The 19,931-nt window shown below is 39.3% G+C and overlaps 2 protein-coding genes across 17 annotated transcripts in view; one reads left to right on the forward strand and one right to left on the reverse strand.

The window, feature by feature from the left end:
• AKIP1 (A-kinase interacting protein 1) overlaps positions 1 to 1,673 on the forward strand; it is a 15,923-nt gene extending 14,250 nt beyond the window's left edge. For all 6 annotated transcript variants that reach the window (XM_035119565.3, XM_088667184.1, XM_035119601.3 and 3 more), the window contains one exon: positions 1,298 to 1,673. In XM_035119565.3, the coding sequence (XP_034975456.3) occupies positions 1,298 to 1,426 (129 nt within the window). In that variant the 3' untranslated portion in view covers positions 1,427 to 1,673. The remainder of the gene's footprint in view (positions 1 to 1,297) is intronic.
• Positions 51 to 19,810, reverse strand: C1H11orf16 (chromosome 1 C11orf16 homolog). Of its 11 annotated transcripts, none has more exons than XM_088667138.1 (6): positions 11,543 to 11,663; positions 8,375 to 8,559; positions 7,910 to 8,030; positions 4,982 to 5,207; positions 2,883 to 3,542; positions 51 to 2,411 (listed from the first exon to the last, which is right to left on the reverse strand). In XM_088667138.1, the coding sequence occupies exons 2-6, from the start codon at positions 8,539 to 8,541 to the stop codon at positions 2,203 to 2,205; spliced, it is 1,383 nt and encodes a 460-aa protein (XP_088523264.1). In that variant the 5' UTR covers positions 8,542 to 8,559; positions 11,543 to 11,663; the 3' UTR covers positions 51 to 2,202. The 11 variants fall into 11 exon arrangements, 8 of the variants coding, with proteins under 8 accessions (XP_088523264.1, XP_060131790.2, XP_088523283.1 ...); XM_060275807.2 differs by having other exon boundaries at positions 7,910 to 8,072; XR_015949286.1 differs by having other exon boundaries at positions 2,185 to 2,411; positions 2,803 to 3,542; positions 7,910 to 8,072.
• Between the last annotated feature and the right edge of the window lie 121 nt (positions 19,811 to 19,931).

Here is a 19,931-nt window from a genome sequence, read left to right on the forward strand (position 1 = left end):
TCAACCGACATGCTCCTGAACATAATCAAAATTCTTTGTTAGCTACAGTATTTTCACTTTATAATTTTATTTATTTAAAACTTCTTTATATTGTCTTACATTTAAAAAAAGGTGGTTTGCAATAAAATTCATTAAAAATACAATAAGAGCAATAGCCACAGGAGTCTTACTGGACAAACACAACAATCTGGTACTAATGAGCAGCAAAGGTCCGGGAGAACACATGTATTTTTAGCAGGTGCTGGAAACCAAGTACTGTACAGTAGGGAGGATCCTGTTCCAAAGGGTGGGCACCATAACAGAAAAGGCCCTCCCCCTTTTTGCTGCAGGACGGACCTCAGCAGGCTGTGGCACAACCAGGAAGACTTTATTAAATCATAGTAACCATGCAGGTCTGTATGAGAGAAGGTTTTCTCTCTGGACCAAAGTTGGTTAGGGCACGGTAGCCCTACATTTATCACATCCTGGACTCACCTATACACCCACCCACACCCCTGGCTGTCTCAAAGGAAGCAATAAAGGACAAGGGTCAAGGGGGCACTTAGCCAGCTGAACAGCTGGAAGTACTTTAGTCCATATTCTCAAGCTGATCCACAAAAGTTGACTAGATGGTGCATCAGGCACATCACTCAGACATGTTACTGTGGTGTCCTAAGTCTTGAAGGCAGGCAATGTTGTCCACAAAGTGCCTTGGAAACTTCCAAACACAACCAATCAATAAGTCACCCTCTGATTATACAGTATGTAAAAATATAAATCTCACAACACCAGCAGCACATCTTACAAGAGGAGGATGTCTTTACAGTTATCTAGACCCCAAATACCCCACCCAACCATACAATTCTCCTGACTTTCGCTTGGAAGCTTCTCCCTCCAACCACCAGTCATACTCTCAGCTGGGCCTGGCCAGCTGCTCTCCAGATACCCCTAGCTCTCACCCAGAGGTGTCTTTTCACATTCAGCCTCACCCATAGCTCTCACCTAAAGCGACAACACTTCATTGACCAACCCACTTTATCAGTTACCACAAGGGCAAGGGTGCTAAATGTTGTCTAAGCATCTCAGAGGTGCTGCTCTCCTCCTCTCTCACTACCAGCATTCTTGGTCTTGTCAGTTGTCTTCTAGGACATGTTGAGTTTTGCATCTTTGTGTTCATATGCTATGGTTAAGAAATCTGATAAGAGGTTTTTTTTGTCCAAATAGTTAAACATTTATTTTAGTAGTTGTAGCTATTTAGCATAAGAACATGATTGGGTTTTTGATTTGAAAAATCTTGACATGTATATTTTATATTCAGGATATCTACATTGACGTTTCTCCTGGCACTTACACAGTCTCTGCCTCTTCGTATGACAACACAGTCAAACAAACACATCTGGTAGACGTTCGGTCAGGAGAAAGCGTAAATTTGACCTTTGATGTATGACAGGTAGTCTTTTTTTTCCATCAAGGTAACAAATGAAATAGATTTCGGTGTCTTTAAAGTGTCACTTTTTAAATAAAATCTCCTCAGGCTATTTACGCTATATAATTAAATATGATCTCAGGTTTTATTCTGTCTGTATATTATAGTGTGAAACTTTGTTCCCATTTGCCCTAACTTGAATCATGTGTATTTTCACTTTTATACTATGCAATGCCTTGTAAACAATAAATTTAAAAGTGCAGATGTTCTTGGAAAGACTTTAAATTCTTTGTCATTTGCTTTACCAAAGGAATTGCTAATGTAATGGCAGAGGCTATTGAAATGAAATCAACAGAACAGAAAGGGGAGTCTTATTTAGTTACGTAGTTCTGGGTAACCGCAGAGTGCACCATTTAGTCAGTCACAGATATTGGTGGCCGAATCCTAAACCAGAATGCTTTGCTGCTAACAGAACATATTTATTCATTTGGAAAACACTACCGTACTTCCCTTTTTGTTAACCTGGCTGGTCCTGAAAGTCCAAAAATAGTTACTTCAAAATATATTTGAATTTTCTGTTGTACTATGGTTAGATGCACAGATCTCCTCTAGGGCCCATTCAGTGTTGAAACAAGAGCACACTTATTAATTTGCTGGGCAAATTACCATTTATATCATTTCTTAGATACTAATGATCCAACACCATTATCCTAAATATCTTAATATATTATTGTGGACCCACAAAATAAGCAGAATTAAAAACAAGCATATGCTTTCAATTGATTTTTGTTTTGTTTTTACTGTGTGCATTGCTGTGCGCAGGATGGTTCGATGTCTTTGTGGCCCAAGACTTCCTTCACAGTATGTTGCCTTCGAGGAGACTGTTCAATAGTTTCAAACATGGCACTGTGGTTGATCAGTGCAGTTTGAGACGGATCCATATAAGGAACTGCTTTGGTTTCGGATCTTTCCTTTCTGCAGGTGCTGTCCAAAGTATAATTGGTTCCTATACATGATAGTATAACACTTAATTTGTGAGTAGTTAGACAAAGACAAAATAATCAAACAAGGTATGAAATAGGGAACCAAGTGTTTTGGGGTTTCCCGCCCCCCCTCATGATTTAATATTTTGACATCCCTCTCTTATGTTAAGGCAATTGACGACAACAGGGGGGAGTTTTGGCTCATGATTTGACTCAATATATATTTCTACTTCATGCAAATTATTTCATAAAATTTATACACCACTTGATTGTAAAAAATTTAAAAACACTCAAAAGTGCTTCTCATCTCCACACAAACAAACAAACAAACAAACAAACACACAACTAACAGCAAAGGGCAAACCAGAAATCCCCAAGTATGTTAGTATCTGTGATACCATCATACTGGTTCACCTCAACCAGTATGATAATGCCAGATAGTTTTTGGCACTCTTCTACCTTCCACTTTGAAGCTCAAAGGAAATGTTGTGTACCGTGGCTGTTATGACCAGAGCTGGGATGGCTTCTCTTCCAGTATTTCCAACAAGGCCTCCTGATTGCTTGCAGCTTGGGCTTTTCAAAAAGACTAGAATCCGTGTTCACTGCATGATCTACCATTGTGGTCTTGGTCAAACCTGTTTCTGTACCACTTGTGGAACTGGAGGAGCATGAAGAAGAAGAGCTGGACACTACAGTGGCTGGTTCTTTCTTTGGAGGCCCTTCCACTGCCAGTAATGGTTTGCTGCTGAACTCTTCAACATTTCTCTGGGATGGTTCAGTTAAAGAGGGTGGCCACCAGCAGCCACTGTATTTAGGGCAGCAGCAGGAAGCGTACTGTGGATATCCAAGGACTGAGCATGTGTGTTGAAAGCACCTGGAGCAAGGGGAGATGAAAGAGCAACATGGCCTCTGGAGCCGGCAGAGGCCACCTACAGCACATCCATGCCTGGAGCCTGGTATAGCCCTACAGGAGCCACTGTAGTGACCAGGTCTTTGGAGTTGCCCTTCAGATGCTTTCCTGCTGGTAAGGGGCATACGGATCATCTCCACAATCCTCTCCCATTGCACTGGGGAAATCCACAGGGCTACACCCAATGGGACTTTGGCTTTCTTGCCGTTCCAGAAGCTGACTATAATTTCTTCATCTTCTTCCCCTGTTTTGAAGAGAAAAATATAAACTGGGGAAAGTCGTCACTCTCCTCAATTTATTTATTAAATTTCTATCCTAATTTTAAGGAAGGGACTGGGGCTGTGATGTTTTGTACGTTTCTGTATGTGATTTGTATGTGATCTTTTATGTGTATATACCGGTATCTTAATGCTGAATTGTCTAAATAAAATACTGTACATATATATTTTTAAAAAATCTATTCTGCCCTTCCTCCCGAAAGAGCAAAGCTAATATTAATAATAGTTCATCAGTTTAAATCAATCTGATTATGTCAAAAATGTATAATTATTTGCTGGAATGGTTCACAAAGGATGAACAGACGAAGGAGGTGATGATAAAGGGGCAATAGACTTTGGGTATAACATTGAATATGATGCATGGTTGAAATTATGGAATGAAAGTTTAAAGTTTACAGCACGTACCACGTTGAAAAAAAATGTAATTAAAATGATGTATAGATGGTACTTAACACCAGTAAAATTAGCTAAGATGTACAGAATGAGTAATAGAGCTTGCTGGAAATGTAGAGAGCAAGATGGAGAATTTTATCATATGTGGTGGTCATGCAAAAAGATAAAAGGATTTTGGGAATTGATATATAATGAATTAAAAAAGATATTTAAATATACCTTCCCAAAAAAAAACCTTAGGCATTTTTGTTAGGCATAATGGGAGAAGAGATTAGTAAAGTAGATCAAAGATAGTTTATGTATGCAACCACAGCAGCAAGAACTTTAATAGCCCCAAAGTGGAAATTACAGGAATTACCAACGTTGGAGGAGTGGCAGACGAAGATGATAGAGTATGCGGAACTGGCAAAACTGACTTGCAGGATCAGAAATCAAGATGAAGCAAAATTCCAAAGAGACTGGAGTAAATTTGTGGAATAAATGAATACGAATTGTAAAGGGTTGAAGACACTAGCAGGACTGAGATGAACCCTACAACATAGACTGGATATTAAAAGAAGGGACTGTGAAAAATTGAGATGAGAAAACCGGAGGGCGGGATGGAGGGAAGTCGGTGCCCGGCAGGGCGAGATGGAAGTTATGTGATGAATTAATATGCTATGTTTGTTGTATTTTATTGTTTGAAAAATTAATTTAAAATTTTTTTTTAAAAAAACAATCTGATTATGTAGCCACAAAAGGGTGGTCCTTATATGCCAGTCTAGAAAGTATGCATAATAACTAAATACCTGTTGGAGGGTTTTTTTTATAAAAAAAAAATCACCAGAGCTTTGACATAAGCAGTGTTTTTCCACCATATGCATAATTTAATAGTAAATGAAATATTAAGAGTAAATGAAAACCACAGGAGCATACTGCACTTCCTATGTTCAGGGCTATATTATACACATACACACAAAAAGCTAGTTCAGCTACTGGCTCATGTTAAAAAAATAAACAAACTGAGTTTTACCTCTCAAGGGATCCCTGGTTTCCATGCCTTGGATGGTAGTGCCAGGGCCATATCTTTTTTGCTGTGGCTCCCAGGGTGCCAGCACTTTATCACCTGGCAGTATGGAATGCTTCATTCCATTCACACACTCAAACATGTCACTGCTGGCTGTTTCTTGCACACATGTTGTGTCTTCGCTCAGTCCAAATGGCTTGGCAAATTGTACAAGAAAGGTTCTTTTCTCGCCCTGGTCCCAGAAAGAAGATGGAGATTTAAAATGAAAAACTAACAAGCACTAGTCATGAAATAATCAGCAGTCACATCTATGATAGCTTAAGAAATGAAGGGCGGGAAATGCAGGATGCCGGCCGTGTTAGTACAAAGTTTTTGATGCTGGAGGAAAATGGTAAGCTTGTGTCTTTTCATGGGTGGTTTTTTAAAAGTTGATCAGGGTGGCAAGATAACTCAAGAAAAACAATTCAATTAAAGCTGTAGAAAATAATACTATACCCAAAAAACCCAAAAAAAACTTTTGCTGCTAACTTGAGGTAGGAAACATGCCGCAGTTCAGCTGGCATGCCTGGAAAAACTGCATTCTCAAAGGGCAAGTTCATAATAAAAAGCTAAATAGATGCTGCTACCAAAACCCAACCAGAGGATGGTAGGGAACCATAGCTCAGTGGAAGAAGATGCACTTTGCAGGCAGAAATCCAATTCCATACTAATAGATAGTATGGAAGACCTCTGAATGAGACCTTAGGCAGCTACTGCCAGCCAAAAGTAAAGAGTATTGGGCTAAATGAACAATAGTCTAATCTGGTATAAGGCAGCTTCCTGTGTTCCACCCGTTGGTAACAACTTTAGGAATTGCAAAATGCATGTGGGGTTCACCTGTCTACAATGGCTCCCCTATTAATTTCCAGAGAGGAGCATGGCAGTAGACTATGGGTGTAGCCAAGGGGGTACAAGGAAGGGCAGCTGCACCCCATAATCAATAAAAAATACATAGCTAAGTGGGGTTCTTCCTCCTACAAAAATCCTGCCTAGGTCCATGCAGTGGGCACATCTCTGTGTGTGTTGGGTTGGTCGTATTTCCTATGTTACAGAGAGCAGTCCTCTAATTGAAGGACTTATCAAAGGACAAGCCTCTACTTAAAAGTGTCATTTGGTCTAAGTTTGGTTTAAAGATTAAAGAACCATTAGAAGGAAGCCATCAACAGATAAGACCTGGACAGCCATCAACAGATAGGACCTGTACAGAAGACTGAGCTGGCATGTAGGTCACAGTCTCCCCCACTACGGTGAGATATATAGAATTTATTTTTACATTACATTCATCTGATGACATTCAGTTAATGAGTCCCATCTGTGGAAGCCTGCACAGTGACTTAGATTTGTACAATGGGGCTTTCCCTCATCTCTTCCACCTGTGTTCTGCCTGTGCTCCCCAAATTGATTGGGGGGATTGGGAGTACCCCAGAATAGCATGAGGAGGGAGGAGAGAGGGATTGTTCTGTCTGGCAAGCTTGCCCTGATAGTATTATCAACATAGTACAATGTTGAATTCTTCCCAGTATTTCCTCATCTGTACCTACAGTGGTACCTCGACTTACAAAGGTGATCCATTCCACGGCGCTCTTCGTAAGTCGAAGTCTTCGGTTGTCGAAACGTCCGTTTTGCGCATGCACGAAGCACAATTTTGCGCTTCTGCGCAGGCGCAGAATGCACGCGTGGCAAAAAGACTTCCGAGTTTGTCGACTTCGGAAGTCGAAACCTTCGGAAGTCGAGTCCTTTGGATGTCGAGGTACCACTGTATATATGTATGAATAAGCATATGCAATTTTTATGCTAACCACATTTTGTTCTTTTAAAAATCAATTCCTCTTTTTTTGGCAAAGCATAAGTGGCCACCATGTTGTGTAATGAAAGGAATCAAACACTACAAAACAAAAATACATTCTTGCCAGTCTCTCCCACTACATGCTGAATACCAGGCATTTCAAATTTGTCAGTCTTCCAGAAACTTTGATAAACAGCCTTGCCTTTTTCTTACACTTCAAAAACAGCACAACAATTTTTTAAAGTTTCAAGTGCTAACAACTAATGAATTAAAGGTTGTTTTTCCTGTGTACAGAGGACAAAAGGTGTCAAGTTTATATATATTAACATGCTAAGACATTTCCAGCAAGTATAATGTCCATCAGTTTACTCATAACAAACAATGGGATATTGTCCCCAAACAGCATAAATCTCCAGCTACAACTGGCAGGAAGGTTAAAAAAAACCCACAAGAAAACCTCTGCCAACAAGTTGGACAAAGACTTGGGACACAGCCACATCACACATTTCAAGCACATAGCTTCCCCTAAACTAAGAATTCTGGCAATGGTAGTTTGTTAAGGATGCTGGGAACTGTAGGTCCATGAGGGGTAAACTACATTTCCCAGGACTCTTTGAGGGGAACAGCATGTATTGTAAATGTATGGCGTAGTTGTGACCTTGGCAGCAGTTGTGATTTCTGAAGGTCTCATGCAAGATGGACCTCAGACAAGTCAAATGAAATCTATAAATTTCTGAAAATATGGGAAAGTGGTTGTCAAATGTGGCTGAAAGCTTGGTGGTCATGTGACACAATTGTCAAATACAGATTGTAGCAACTCTGCAATAAATGACTAGAGAGTGGTCCTCATGTTCCATCAGAATTCCCGATTATTCAGCGGGTAAAAGGAGAGGAGGATGTCACTTAGTGAGCAAGATGTCTAATATTAAAGAGTTTTTTTCTCCATCAAAATGAGGCAGACACCAACCTCAGTTGAATGCAGCAGTTGTGATTGACATACACCCCTTGCCCAGAATCTGACACCTTTAGCAGAATCCTTAAAGATTCTGGGGTGAATTATTAATGTCCTATCTACATATGCCAGGGGAAAAAATCACACAGCAACTTGCCTCTATAATAGCTTCTATTATTGTGCCAGGATAATAATAACCATCAGTTTCTCTTCTTGCCAGAACAGGAATGCCAACAGTGTCCAAGGATCTCTCCAAGTTTTTTACTGCCTCGCATGCTCTAAAAGGAGGAAAATGGAGGCAGTGGCCGAAATGTAAACACCTTCAAATAACAGAGAAAGTGTTAATGCTCGTTTTAGCTACACATGACAAGAAAAGCTACTTCATCTACAACAGTTAGAACCTTGATGCAGATGCAAAAGTTTTACTTCAGGAGTATTATTCTTCTATACCCCTGTTTTGGCATCAACAATACCCCTCACCCCACTTGAAAAATCCAGAGATGTATCTACAATGCAATAAATACAATTGAACACTGGAATGTAATTTGCATATGAGAGCTGGCATTTCAAAATGGAGCTCTTCAACTTCTGTCTGGCAAACCCCATACACCCTTTTTATTACCTTGTTGTGACGAGCGGTCTAACAACACAGGCAGGATATGCTGAAATGGCACCAGTGCAGGTGGAATTGGGATTAGCTGTGAAGCTGCTATGCACAGGTTTAGCTTGTGCTAGCATTACACAGCAATGACCGTGGTATGGCAAAGAGAACCAGGTGCAGCCATCCATTCCTTTCGAAGTATTTCCCTACCAGAAAAAAAAGCAACCACCCCATAAGGCACGTGAAGGAGGAAAACATGTCACCATGACATAACAGTAATTGCTGCCACTGCTCAAGCTCACAGCTTTGGAGATTTCTCCTGAATGTTATCTGCAACAGTTATGAATCAGGCCCTAACGTCTTACATTGAATGGGAATAGATTTGAAAGTACTAACTACTGGTAAGGAATTAAATTCTTTATCTGCACCAGCTTTTTACAAAAGCACAATTGTGAGGAACTGCTAAATTCTGCTCGGGATTTGAAGGTGGTGAGCAAATCTGACATTGCTATAGGACTAGCAACACTGTCCAGAATAGTAGCATCATCATCAACAACGATAACTTGATAATCCCTATTTGGTGACTACATTTGTATGGTCTTACATTTTAAAGAGCCCATCTCCATTTCCTAGCCGCCATCCCACAGAACAATACCACTGTTTGTCAGCTGCAATACTGTGCTCTTTCTTAAGGTTTTAGGATTTCCCTCTAAATACAGCATTTAAGATTATGTTTGAATCTGCGATTCCTGGAATCGCAAGGGAGAAGACAGGAAGAAGGTAGATGAAAGTCTACTGGTAGACCTTTTGGTTTTGGTTTTGTGAACTGCCCTGAGACCTCTGGGTATAGGGCAGTATATGAATTCAATAATTAATAATAATAATAATAATAATAATAATAATAATAATAATAATAATAAATATCTATGTGATTATTAATTAATTTCAAGTGCAAGAAAATCTGTGGAAAATGCCCGCCACTTCAGTATAAATAAAGCTCCAATTGTAGGCACACTCACATGGCAATATACTGTATTCCAGTGGGACTTGCTTCTAGTAGGCATGTATAGGTTTTTATTGTGAGTCTTTGATGAAATACAGCAACTTTTTATGTAATACGGGGGGGGGGGGGACAATGTAGCATGTAAGTAGTAAGTACACACCACACAGTTTGGACCAAACAACAATGACAATGGCTGTGCGTTATTGCCTAGGAGGTCTCTGTGTGTAAATAAATTCGCTGAGCGAATATTTTTGTCCAGAACAGCACTATGTATCCCTTTTGATGCTGTTGCCAAAATCAGTGGAGTTGGGATGGGGCAGAGGGAGGAAGATTTGCTTGGGAGCCAGATCAGGTCTCCAGAATTGGGGTTAGCCACCTAACACAGGGTTTCTACCCAAGATGATCCTCACCCATCTACATTGCTGGTGGGACAACTGGGTTATTGGTGTAGGTAGGATTTTGCAACCTGCATGGTCACTTTACCGTTGTCAGTTGCAATGTGCCTGTTTTTCCAGAAACATTTCCCACATCTCTGCATATCACATTAGAATAAAAAAATTCCTTCAGTAGCACCTTAAAGACCAACTAAGTTTTTATTTTGGTATGAGCTTTCGTGTGCATGCACACTTCTTCAGATACAGTGAAATAGAAGTCCCCAGGCACTTATGTAGAGAGGGGGTGGGGAGGGGTGGAGATGGGGAGGGGAGATCACTCAGAAGGGTGGTGGAAATGGGTGATTGACTGACTGATAGCTGTTGATGACCGAAAACGACTGCAAATGGTTTTGCATGAAAAAGCAAGGGTTGAGATGGCTGAAGATCGCTTATCATGTATAATGAGATAAGAATCCGATATCTCTGTTCAAATATCTCTGTCCGATATCTCTGTTCAATCCGATATCTCTGTATCACATTAGAGGTTGGTATGGGAATTAGACAAATCAAATCTATTAATAAGGCAATCAAATACAGGTTATAGCCAAGAGAAACATTTGTCCTGCTTCCCTTTGTGCACTCCATAACCTAACCAAAAACATAGGAAACTGCTTATATACCGTAGGTTGTGCTCCCAAAAGTACCTCATGATTCAGAAAGCACCTCAGGTAATGCTTCCATAGTTGAAATAGGTTTAGAAAAAGTCATTCCATATAATCATGCAAAATTATGGTGGGAAAATATTTTGATCTGTGTTCTCTTGTGCTTCATAATCACTGCCTTCTTGCAACAAGGGAATGATTGTACAGAGAAATGGCATGTGAAGAGAGAACTTACTCTGCGGCTGTCAAGGTAAGATTTGCAACATGACAGTAAATGCCAGGCATTTATCAGGCACACTGGCAAAAAGATTTTGTTTTGTAACGCTTCAGAGATTGATACAATCTGACTTGATTATGGGTGTCAACATTAAAAAGAAGATTGGTGTTTTTGAGAGTGCTCATCATGTGCTTATTATTTTGTTGGTTAACTGTTTTAGCATTTCCCAGGAGTAAAAACAAAAACAAAAGAGGTTTGAGGGCTGGGAGACAGGGCTTACCTCTAACGGAAGTACTCCCTTGAGAAAATATGTAGCGACTGTGCAAACATTAAGACATCAAATCATCTGGAAACTGTATACTGCTGACATGCTAATGCAAGCATAATCAAGACCTATATTATCTGTGCCTCACTTCTATTTTATTCTAACTAGGCCTGTCAACCAAATAAATAAAATTCACACCTGCCTTCTTGCTATTAATTGATTACAGTATATTACATGTAAATCAATTAGCATATTCCAAAAGTTATAGCATATAATCTTTGTACATACTGAAGGAAGTGTGAGGTATTTTTTTTTCTTATTTCTTTATTACCTGCCCTTCATCCTAAGGTCATAAGGTGCAAAGCAGCAGTAAAACACATTAAAAACTATTTACAACAACATGTTTATTCAAGTGTAAGGCTGCTATCTTATGCACACATACCTGTTTTATTGAATTCAATAGAATTTACTGAGTTAACATCCTTTGTAAATAAATATTATTTTTAATACTTCTCTATTACAGTAACACAAATAGCACCAAATATATACCCAAATCTACCAAGTAAATTGAACCCATCTACCAACTAAAACAGCAAGGGGGAGGCAAACGTAAAACTCTTCAGTCCATTTATTTGCTAAAATAATAAGGTTATTACTGTAGAACTCACCAGATGCTTGCAGTACTAAATGCTGGGATCTTTCAATTGGCTTGACTTCAACAATACTGCACCTCTCTGCTGAGAAGGAGTGTTATTGGTGGCTGTTTTCTGTTTCTAAGCACGTTGCTATAGAGCCACTGCAAACAGGAACTTGTGTCTGATAGTACAGAATGTGTGAAACACACACACACACACACACACACACATAGTTTGTGAATATCAGCTGTGAATGTTTTCTCAGGTACATCTTATTTCTAAATTCAGTGACACTAAATGCTGAAGAAATAAAAATGACAAGGGTACAATGAAGATTGTCCAAAGAATGCTCAAGTCTAATGAAAAGAAATAAAGAAAAAACAAATGCTCAAAGTCACAGTGCACTCTGCACTATAGAGCCTTTCTTCAATAAAAATATTTCTTTATTATTTCACAAGATTTCTATACCATTTGATTGTAATAAAACATAAGAGCAGTTTACATTAAACACACACAAACACAAATTAAAATATATAATTAAAATCATTATCTATTAAATGTACCTTATTGATAAAGATATAAACTATTCAGCTAGCTGCAACCACAGTCCACTTGGAGCAGCCTCTCATTTCTACTCTGTAGAAATTTATTCAAATGTGACAAATAAATAACTTTATAAACATGTATTTGGTTGAAATAACTATTTTAATAGTTGTTTTAACTGTTGTGTTTTAATGGGTTTGTGTTAGTGCACAATTTAATTGTAGCTGTTTATTTTTATATTTTTGATGGAATTTTTTATTGTACATTTATATTTTTTGTACAGTAATTGGTTTTGCACCTATGAATTGCCGCTTTGGCAATTAAGCATGATATATATTAACAACTATTACTACTAATAAAGCCATGTGGAAAGAGGACTTCATAAGAAGATTCAAGCTTTTTCTATATTATTGGGGGGGGGTGTTCCTCCCCAGTGGTAAGTGTCAGTATCAGCTGTTCCGATTACCAGTTCAAGGACCATTGAAGAAGCTTCCTTCTTGGAATGTCTATGTCTCTAATGTTTATGATGCTCAAATCCTCAAGCAGACAATGGAACAGTACACTAAAATTGAGAGAACCTAAGGTAAGTTTGTTAGTTTCTTTATATTCTTGAAATAGAGGGAGTAACAGGAGGTATGGACACTCCTTCTGCTTCATTTATGTTGTGATGTTTCTCTCACTGTGTGTCCATATAATATAACAAACATGTTCTAAGATATAGTTTGATCATGGAACATGGCTTTATTTAGATTTTGAAAAACAAACTATCCAGATAAAATTAACTCAATATTAGCATTTCCAAAGTAAGTATGTTTTTACAATACTGTATTTTTTGTTGTTGCTGTTACAGTCAAGTGGTTTCCAGTTTATACATTCTGTACAAACAGAATTTATACAGAAACTTTATACATTTTATCAATTTATAGAGAAACTTATATTATTTTTTAGAAATAAATCTTAGCAAAGAGAGAGAGGTCACTGTTCTCAGAAAGGAGCAGAATCATTTTATTAAAATATAACCTAAAGCATTCAGCTTGAGTTGACACATTGGCGCCCCCCCCCGTAATCAAAATTAACCACGTATTACTGATCTCTCATATCGACCTGTTAAAATGATCCCAGCCATTTCAATCATTTGAAACTTTCACACATTTTAGCAAGATTCATGTCATCACAGTCACAAGCCCTGAAATTACCCCATTGTATAGCAAGTTCAGTCTTACAAACATCTTTGAACCTTGCAGGCAGGATGTCTTTGGCGTTTCCAGAGATTTTATTTGCTCTCGAGCAGACTATGAAGTCCTTGGAACGTGATTGCTTTGAGAGCTATCTTTGGGTGGGTGGTGAGCTTCCCTGCTATTCTCCTCTGAATCATTGTAAAGCACAGATTGGAGATACCTGATGTATTTAATTGCAGCTCGGAGTGTTTCTACTTTGCTGAGTCGTTTCTCTAGGTATTCGGCAGGTAGGTGATGTCTGAGTTTGGCGTAGCCTTCATTGACACACTTAACTCTCTGCCTTTCCCTTTCATTCCTTTTTCTGATGAATGCTGGGCCGCAAGAGTACTCGCATCTGCCAAAATTCCCACAGGAACCTTGAAATGGGAACGCACAAGGATCGCTGTAGAAATTCTCAGCAGTCAGCTGCTCTGGTGTGAAAGGAAGCAGAGGCAAATCTTCGGGGCCAGTGAATTGGTTTGGGATCTCTGGGTAGAAATAAAGGTCCCTGCAGCCAAGTCTAGACATCTGTCCAGCGTGGGAGTCACTTAAGACTGGCAATCTGTCCATGGCATCCCAAAAGCTTCCCAAGCTGTGGTGTCTCAGGTATAGAGCTAGAAATGGAGAACTGTGTATCAGCTTTAGTGATTCATACATTGCAATAGGCTAGGTGTGATTGTCAGTATTTTTAGTGCACTTCTGATATTATGCAAATATGTGGGAGACTGCAATGATGTTGTACTGACCTATTTAAATACAATGTTCCATATGCAAAGGAGACATTTTAAAAAAAAATTTTTTACATTTTAAAGTAATCAATATAAGCATAGATACTTGCAACTAGAGAAATCTCTTTTGCTTTACAGTTGAGGATGTGAAATCATATGGCAGATCTTCCTGGGCGAAAACACATGCCGTTGTCAGAATGACGGGTACATGAACTTCTCCATTGTTCCCCATACCCACTCTTTTTCTCTGCAGTGTGTGCCTTGCTATTCCTATCACTTATGTTGATTATTAGCCCAGGGAAAGAGGGGTGTTGTCTGTGGAAAAGCTTGCAATGTGCTTAAGTCTCTCACTGGAACTATTGAGGCCTACATGAATTCACCTTGATCAAATTGTGCCCCATATTGTTTAACAGGCACTCTCCTTTTCAGACTGTGCCTAAAATCAGAATTCAAAATTTGCCAACTCCTCCAGCCAAAATAATTTTGTATCTATTATTCTGTAAGATAGCAACTCAACAACTTCATATAGCAAATATTGTGAAATATAATGGTAAATTAATGTTTCTCATCCTCCCTTCCAACGCATTATTTATTATTATAAGCCATAGTCAATAGTGTAAGAAGTTGTTTTCTTCCATTTCTCAGGGATTACTAGATCAGCTTGCTAGCAAATATTAAAGTATTACTCTATATGCAATTAAATAACATGCCAGCAGTCAATCTATGTGGTTAGGATTTAATGGGAAGTTGCTTAGAGAGCAATCAATCTCCTGTAATGACTCAGGACCCATCAACTGACCTTCAGAACATGTAAGGGATGAAATTGGCTTTCCCTGTGCCTCACAATCACACTTGTCAGTTCCCACCAGCCTACTCCAGCATAGAGAATTCCATAACACACACACGTACAGAAGAACGCCCCCTGCAAACAAATTGGGTCTATAGCCTGTAATATAGAGCAAGGAAGATTAAACAGAATTATAGAATCATAGAATTGTAGAGTTGGAGAGTCATCTAGTTCAACTTCCTCCAATGCAGAAATCTCAAAGTGTCTGGTCCCCAATCAGTTTCCCCATCCAATTTGAAACCATACCAGACCCTGCTTAGCTTTGCAAATGTGCTAGGAGTTTTATATTGCTAAACAGCAATCAATGAAACATATTTATTGAACATGCATTATAAAAGCTGAATCAGTAAATTGTCTATAATAAAAATTGTCTATAATAAAAATGTCAATTAATGTTTGCATTTTAACATTTGGAAAGATTACTGAATTCACCAAACCTTTAACTTCAATTAGAAACCTCAGTTAACTGAATTATTTACTAAGAAGTAAAGTCTCATTAATTCAAATAATTTGCTTTATTCTTTCTGAAATTTGCCTCAGTGCCTAAGACAAAACACAAGATCATAAAACAAAGCTAAGTTTTTCATTCCTAGGCTTGCTTATGATGAAATGGAAAAGAATCCCAAGAACCACAAGGAAAAATCTAAAATATTAGACAGGGACTGAACTTCAAAACACCACACTAAAATTATGTATGTTAATAAGTTGATTCTTATAGCACTTTTCTCTATAGATCTATTCTATAAACTAGAGCTCACAAAGTATATATTTATCATGTGCATTATTTAAATTTAACAATCTGGATTAATATTAACGAAAACCATGTAACATTTTGCTATTAGCCTCTATCTACCTTACATTCCTTACCTGAGTTCCACAGTTCTTGTGCCTGTTGGACTGAGTCAAAAGACAGATCTAAATTTATAGTCAATCGACAATATGCAAAGTAGCTTACAGTTAGATCTGCTCTTTTCTGGTTTAGCTTCTTCCACCCACACTGCAGCTATAAAGGCAACAAATATTAGAATTATGGGATAGAAAGTGTAACGTATTAGATGGTTTTTATGGTTTCAGATAGAAGCATATTTATACACTGCCAATACTGTATGTAAGTTGTTGTAATAATTTACTAATTTTTATCAAATAAATGTTCATATTTACACTATAGAAGAATTTGCTAGATCTTGAGTACTTTCCCCACATACTTCTTCAGGTGTGTTAAACAAATCAAGTCTCAACACATTTATTTCAGACGATCTTTATAGTTACAATAAATGCCTAAACACTGTGAATGTGGATATTTACAAACCAATTTTAGAAGACCACTGGGAAATCATGAAATGCATTACATTTCTTAGTAAAAGTCAAGGCCAGTTCACTGTCCAGTCATCAGCAATTTCATAGAATCATAGAGTTGGAAGGGACCCGAACGGTCATCTAGCCCAACCCCCTGAAATGCAGGAATCTCAACTAAAGCATCCCTGACAGATGGCCATCCAACCTCTGCTTTAAAATTTCCAGTGAAGGAGAGTCCATCATCACCTTCCAAGCGAGTCTGCTGCATTGTCAAACAGCTCTTACTGTCAGAAACTTCTTCCTGATGTTTAGCTGGAATTTCATTTCTTGTAACTTGAAGCCATTGGTTTGGATCCTACCCTCTGGAGAAGGAGAAAACAAGCTTGCTCCATCCTCCTTGTGAGCAGTACCATTGCTTCCCTTGATCAAGACACTATACTTATGTTGATGCAGCTCAAGATAGCATTAGCTTTTTTTGCTGCTGCATCACAGTTGAGAGCCAGTGTGGTGCAATGGTTAAGAGCGGTGGACTCGTAATCTGGTGAACCAGGTTCGTGTCCCCGCTCCTCCACATACAGCTGCTGGGTGACATTGGGCTAGTCACACTTCTCGGAAGTCTCTTGGCCTCACTCACCTCACAGAGTGTTTGTTGTGGGGAAGGGAAAGGAGATTGTGAGCTGCTTTGAGACTCCTTAGGGTAGTGATAAAGTGGGATATCAAATCCAAACTCCTCTTCTTCTTCATGTTAAATTTGTGGTCTACTAAAGCTCCTAGAGACTTTTCACATGTACTACTGACAACCCAGGTGTCCCCCATCCTATATTTGTGCATCTGGTTCTTCCTGCCTAAGTGCAGAACCAAACATTTGTCCCTATTGAAATTGATTTTGTTAGTTTGGGCCCAGTTCTCCACTCTGTTATGGTCATCTTGAACCCTGACTCTCCTTCAGATTTGGTGATGCCAAGCACTCATTTTAAATGCAATTTGTTTAGCAACTTAACGAAGCAGAAAAAAAGCATACTGTGAAATGGTAACCCCCCAACTCTGCCCCTTCTCTTCTCTCAAGTCCCCTCTTCCACTGGCATAGGATGACTAGAGCAGTTGTTGAGGAGAACTTACGATAAATCTGACCAAAAACAGGTAGAGTTCATATTAAAATCTACTGTGTTGGCTTATTTTCCCATCATAATTATATCAGTATCATGTAATCAATGTTCCACATTGTGAGAGGTTATTTGGTTTTTGTTTACAACTTTGCCCTCACGGTGGGGTAGGGAGTTACTGTATTGGTGGTCCATTCTTGTGAGCTTATTCATGCTTTCATCACAGATGACGCTCCCTATAATTCCACCTTTCTTGGAATCCAGGTTAACACACACACAGACACCTGCTTCACACTCTCACCTAGGAGCAAGCCCACCCACAACCAGTCACCACCCATGGGGGAGGGTCTTCACCCTCTGAAAGGAAGAACCCACCCAAATAAACGACGCACCTTTGGTGTCACCCTGAGTCCAGCCCACCAGTTTCAGCTCACCACCAATGGCAGCCTCCACACAAGCAGGCTTCCCCTCTGGAAACCAGAGATAAGAGAAACCGGCCACAGCTGTGTCAAAATTCTTACTCTTCATGAGCAGGGCTGGCCTGCCAAACCTTCTGACTCCTTCAAAGGGCTGCTGTTCTGCAGGTACAGCAGGAAAAGGTTGGGGAGGCCAAGATGGGGTCCACCTCCCAGCCAGCTGTAGCCCAACTACTGCTACCTGCAGGCCACCTGCTCACTTGACCTATATCCATCCTGACTGGCAAGGTTTGACCACATGGGTAGAGAAAGTTATGATTTTTTTCCTGGGTATGTGATTCCATTTCCGCAGCGAGAGCAACAGCAAGCTCAGAGGGACCTTTTGGAGTACAACCAACTTCCATAATGGAACGTAGGAGCAAGTGGGCAGGCAGTGGTGGTGATAGCAGCCAATACTGCAGTAACAGCTACAGCAGGTGAGAGGCAGACTGGCCACCTATAGTGGAATAGGCGGCAGCTGCAAGGCCAATTGGCTTGTAAACAGTATGTGGGTGATACATCAATCACCCTTGGTGATCTGCATACATCAACTCTGAAAGTTTTGGAAACTACAAATGGAACATGATGATCCAGCCAGACTTCTTTCACAGGCCTATTACCGTATATGAAGCATATTTCTCCCAGCTTTTTGGAGTTCAAAATACTGGTCCACACGTTTAAATATATTGGGTCTAAACTATATACGGGTTTTAAGGCCTGCCATTTCCCATGCAAAGTGGCCACCTATTGTGTTACTGGTGCTGTGGCCAGTATTTTATTTAGCTGGGCCTTTAGCACTGAGGAATTCATGTTGCCCTGACTATTTTGCCTTACTGTGGTACTACAGTCACTGTTATACTCTGCTGCATTATGTTTTCAGTAATTGTAATGGGGCGATTTATTTTGCTTTCATTGTTGTAAGCTGCTTTGAGGGCTTTCAGACAGAAAAGCAGTCTAAAAATAATGCTGCTTTTTAGGAAGCACCAGAGGCCACAAATGGAAAGGAGGTGGTTAAAAGCACCATTGCACAAATGCAAATTTGATGACAGCTTAGGTTTTCAAGAGAAAATTTGTTTTTGCCAAGTATGTTTACGCACAAGAGAATTAGGGTTGCAATTCTATGGCCGCTTATCTGGGAGAAGGCCTCAATGAACTCAGCAAGACTTAATTGAGCAGACATCTATAGAATTGCAACTGAATCTAGGTTATATTCTACATAGACTCCTTGAAATCAATGGAATTAAGTCCAATGACATCAATGGGTTTACTTACATTAATGACTAACATTGGCTATCCCCCTTAGTTGGCTACGTACTTAATTACCACCACCAAGCCAAACCTTCAAGTCATCACATTGACAAACAAACCAGGTTTAAACACACTACCTTAGGATGAAGGAGTAACAACAGCATAGCTGTCAAGTTCTCCCTTTTTTTAAGGGGAATTCCCTTATGCTGAATAGGCTTCCTCGTGAGAAAAGGGAAAACTTGACAGCTATGAACAACAGGCTTCGGTCAAATCAAGTCTTGGGTATACACCCCGGAAGTGTTGTAATTATAGCACAGCTTCAAATGCAATGACAAAGAAAAATTAATGACCAATCAAGATGAATGCTCATAGCAAAAAAAGAAAGCACAATGGTTTTGAAATGGTAGCGCACAGCTGTAGAGGGATGCATAGCACTGCAATGGATTCATTTTTGTTCTTCCTGAAGGACAGGATGAGCATTCCCATGCTGCTGTGGGACAATAAAAGGATTTTCAACGTCTAAAGCGAAAACACAGAAACACACAATAAAGAAGTTCAGCAACCTGTGTAAGTTTGGGGCACAGGGGAAGTATATCAGTTATGGAAACTATGGATACTATTTGCAGAGGTACAAAGCAGCCACAACTGCAATAAGCAAACTAGCTTGCTGCAGGGGAATTGCCTTTTCAAGCATCAATATATTGCTTCTGGAAAACTGAAATAGTCCCACAACAGAAATGCTGCTTGGGCAGTAATTGTTCCAGAGGGCCCAGATGGCTAACAGCTGTCTGTTTGTTGCACTAAAAAAAAAAGTTGTCTGCAAATCCCAGAAAAACTTAAAACTAGCCAACTCCAGTCTTAAAACTATGAATGCCTTCAAATGCATTGACCTGATGACTGAAATACCCAAATGGATTCCACATGGTATTTCATTTTAAAATGCTTCACTTGACAAATTTTATGGAATCAAAATACTTTTTCAAAG

The sequence above is a fragment of the Zootoca vivipara genome, chromosome 1, assembly GCF_965207765.1.
Source record: "Zootoca vivipara chromosome 1, rZooViv2.hap1.1, whole genome shotgun sequence".
In the NCBI taxonomy this organism is placed as follows: Eukaryota; Metazoa; Chordata; class Lepidosauria; order Squamata; family Lacertidae; genus Zootoca; species Zootoca vivipara.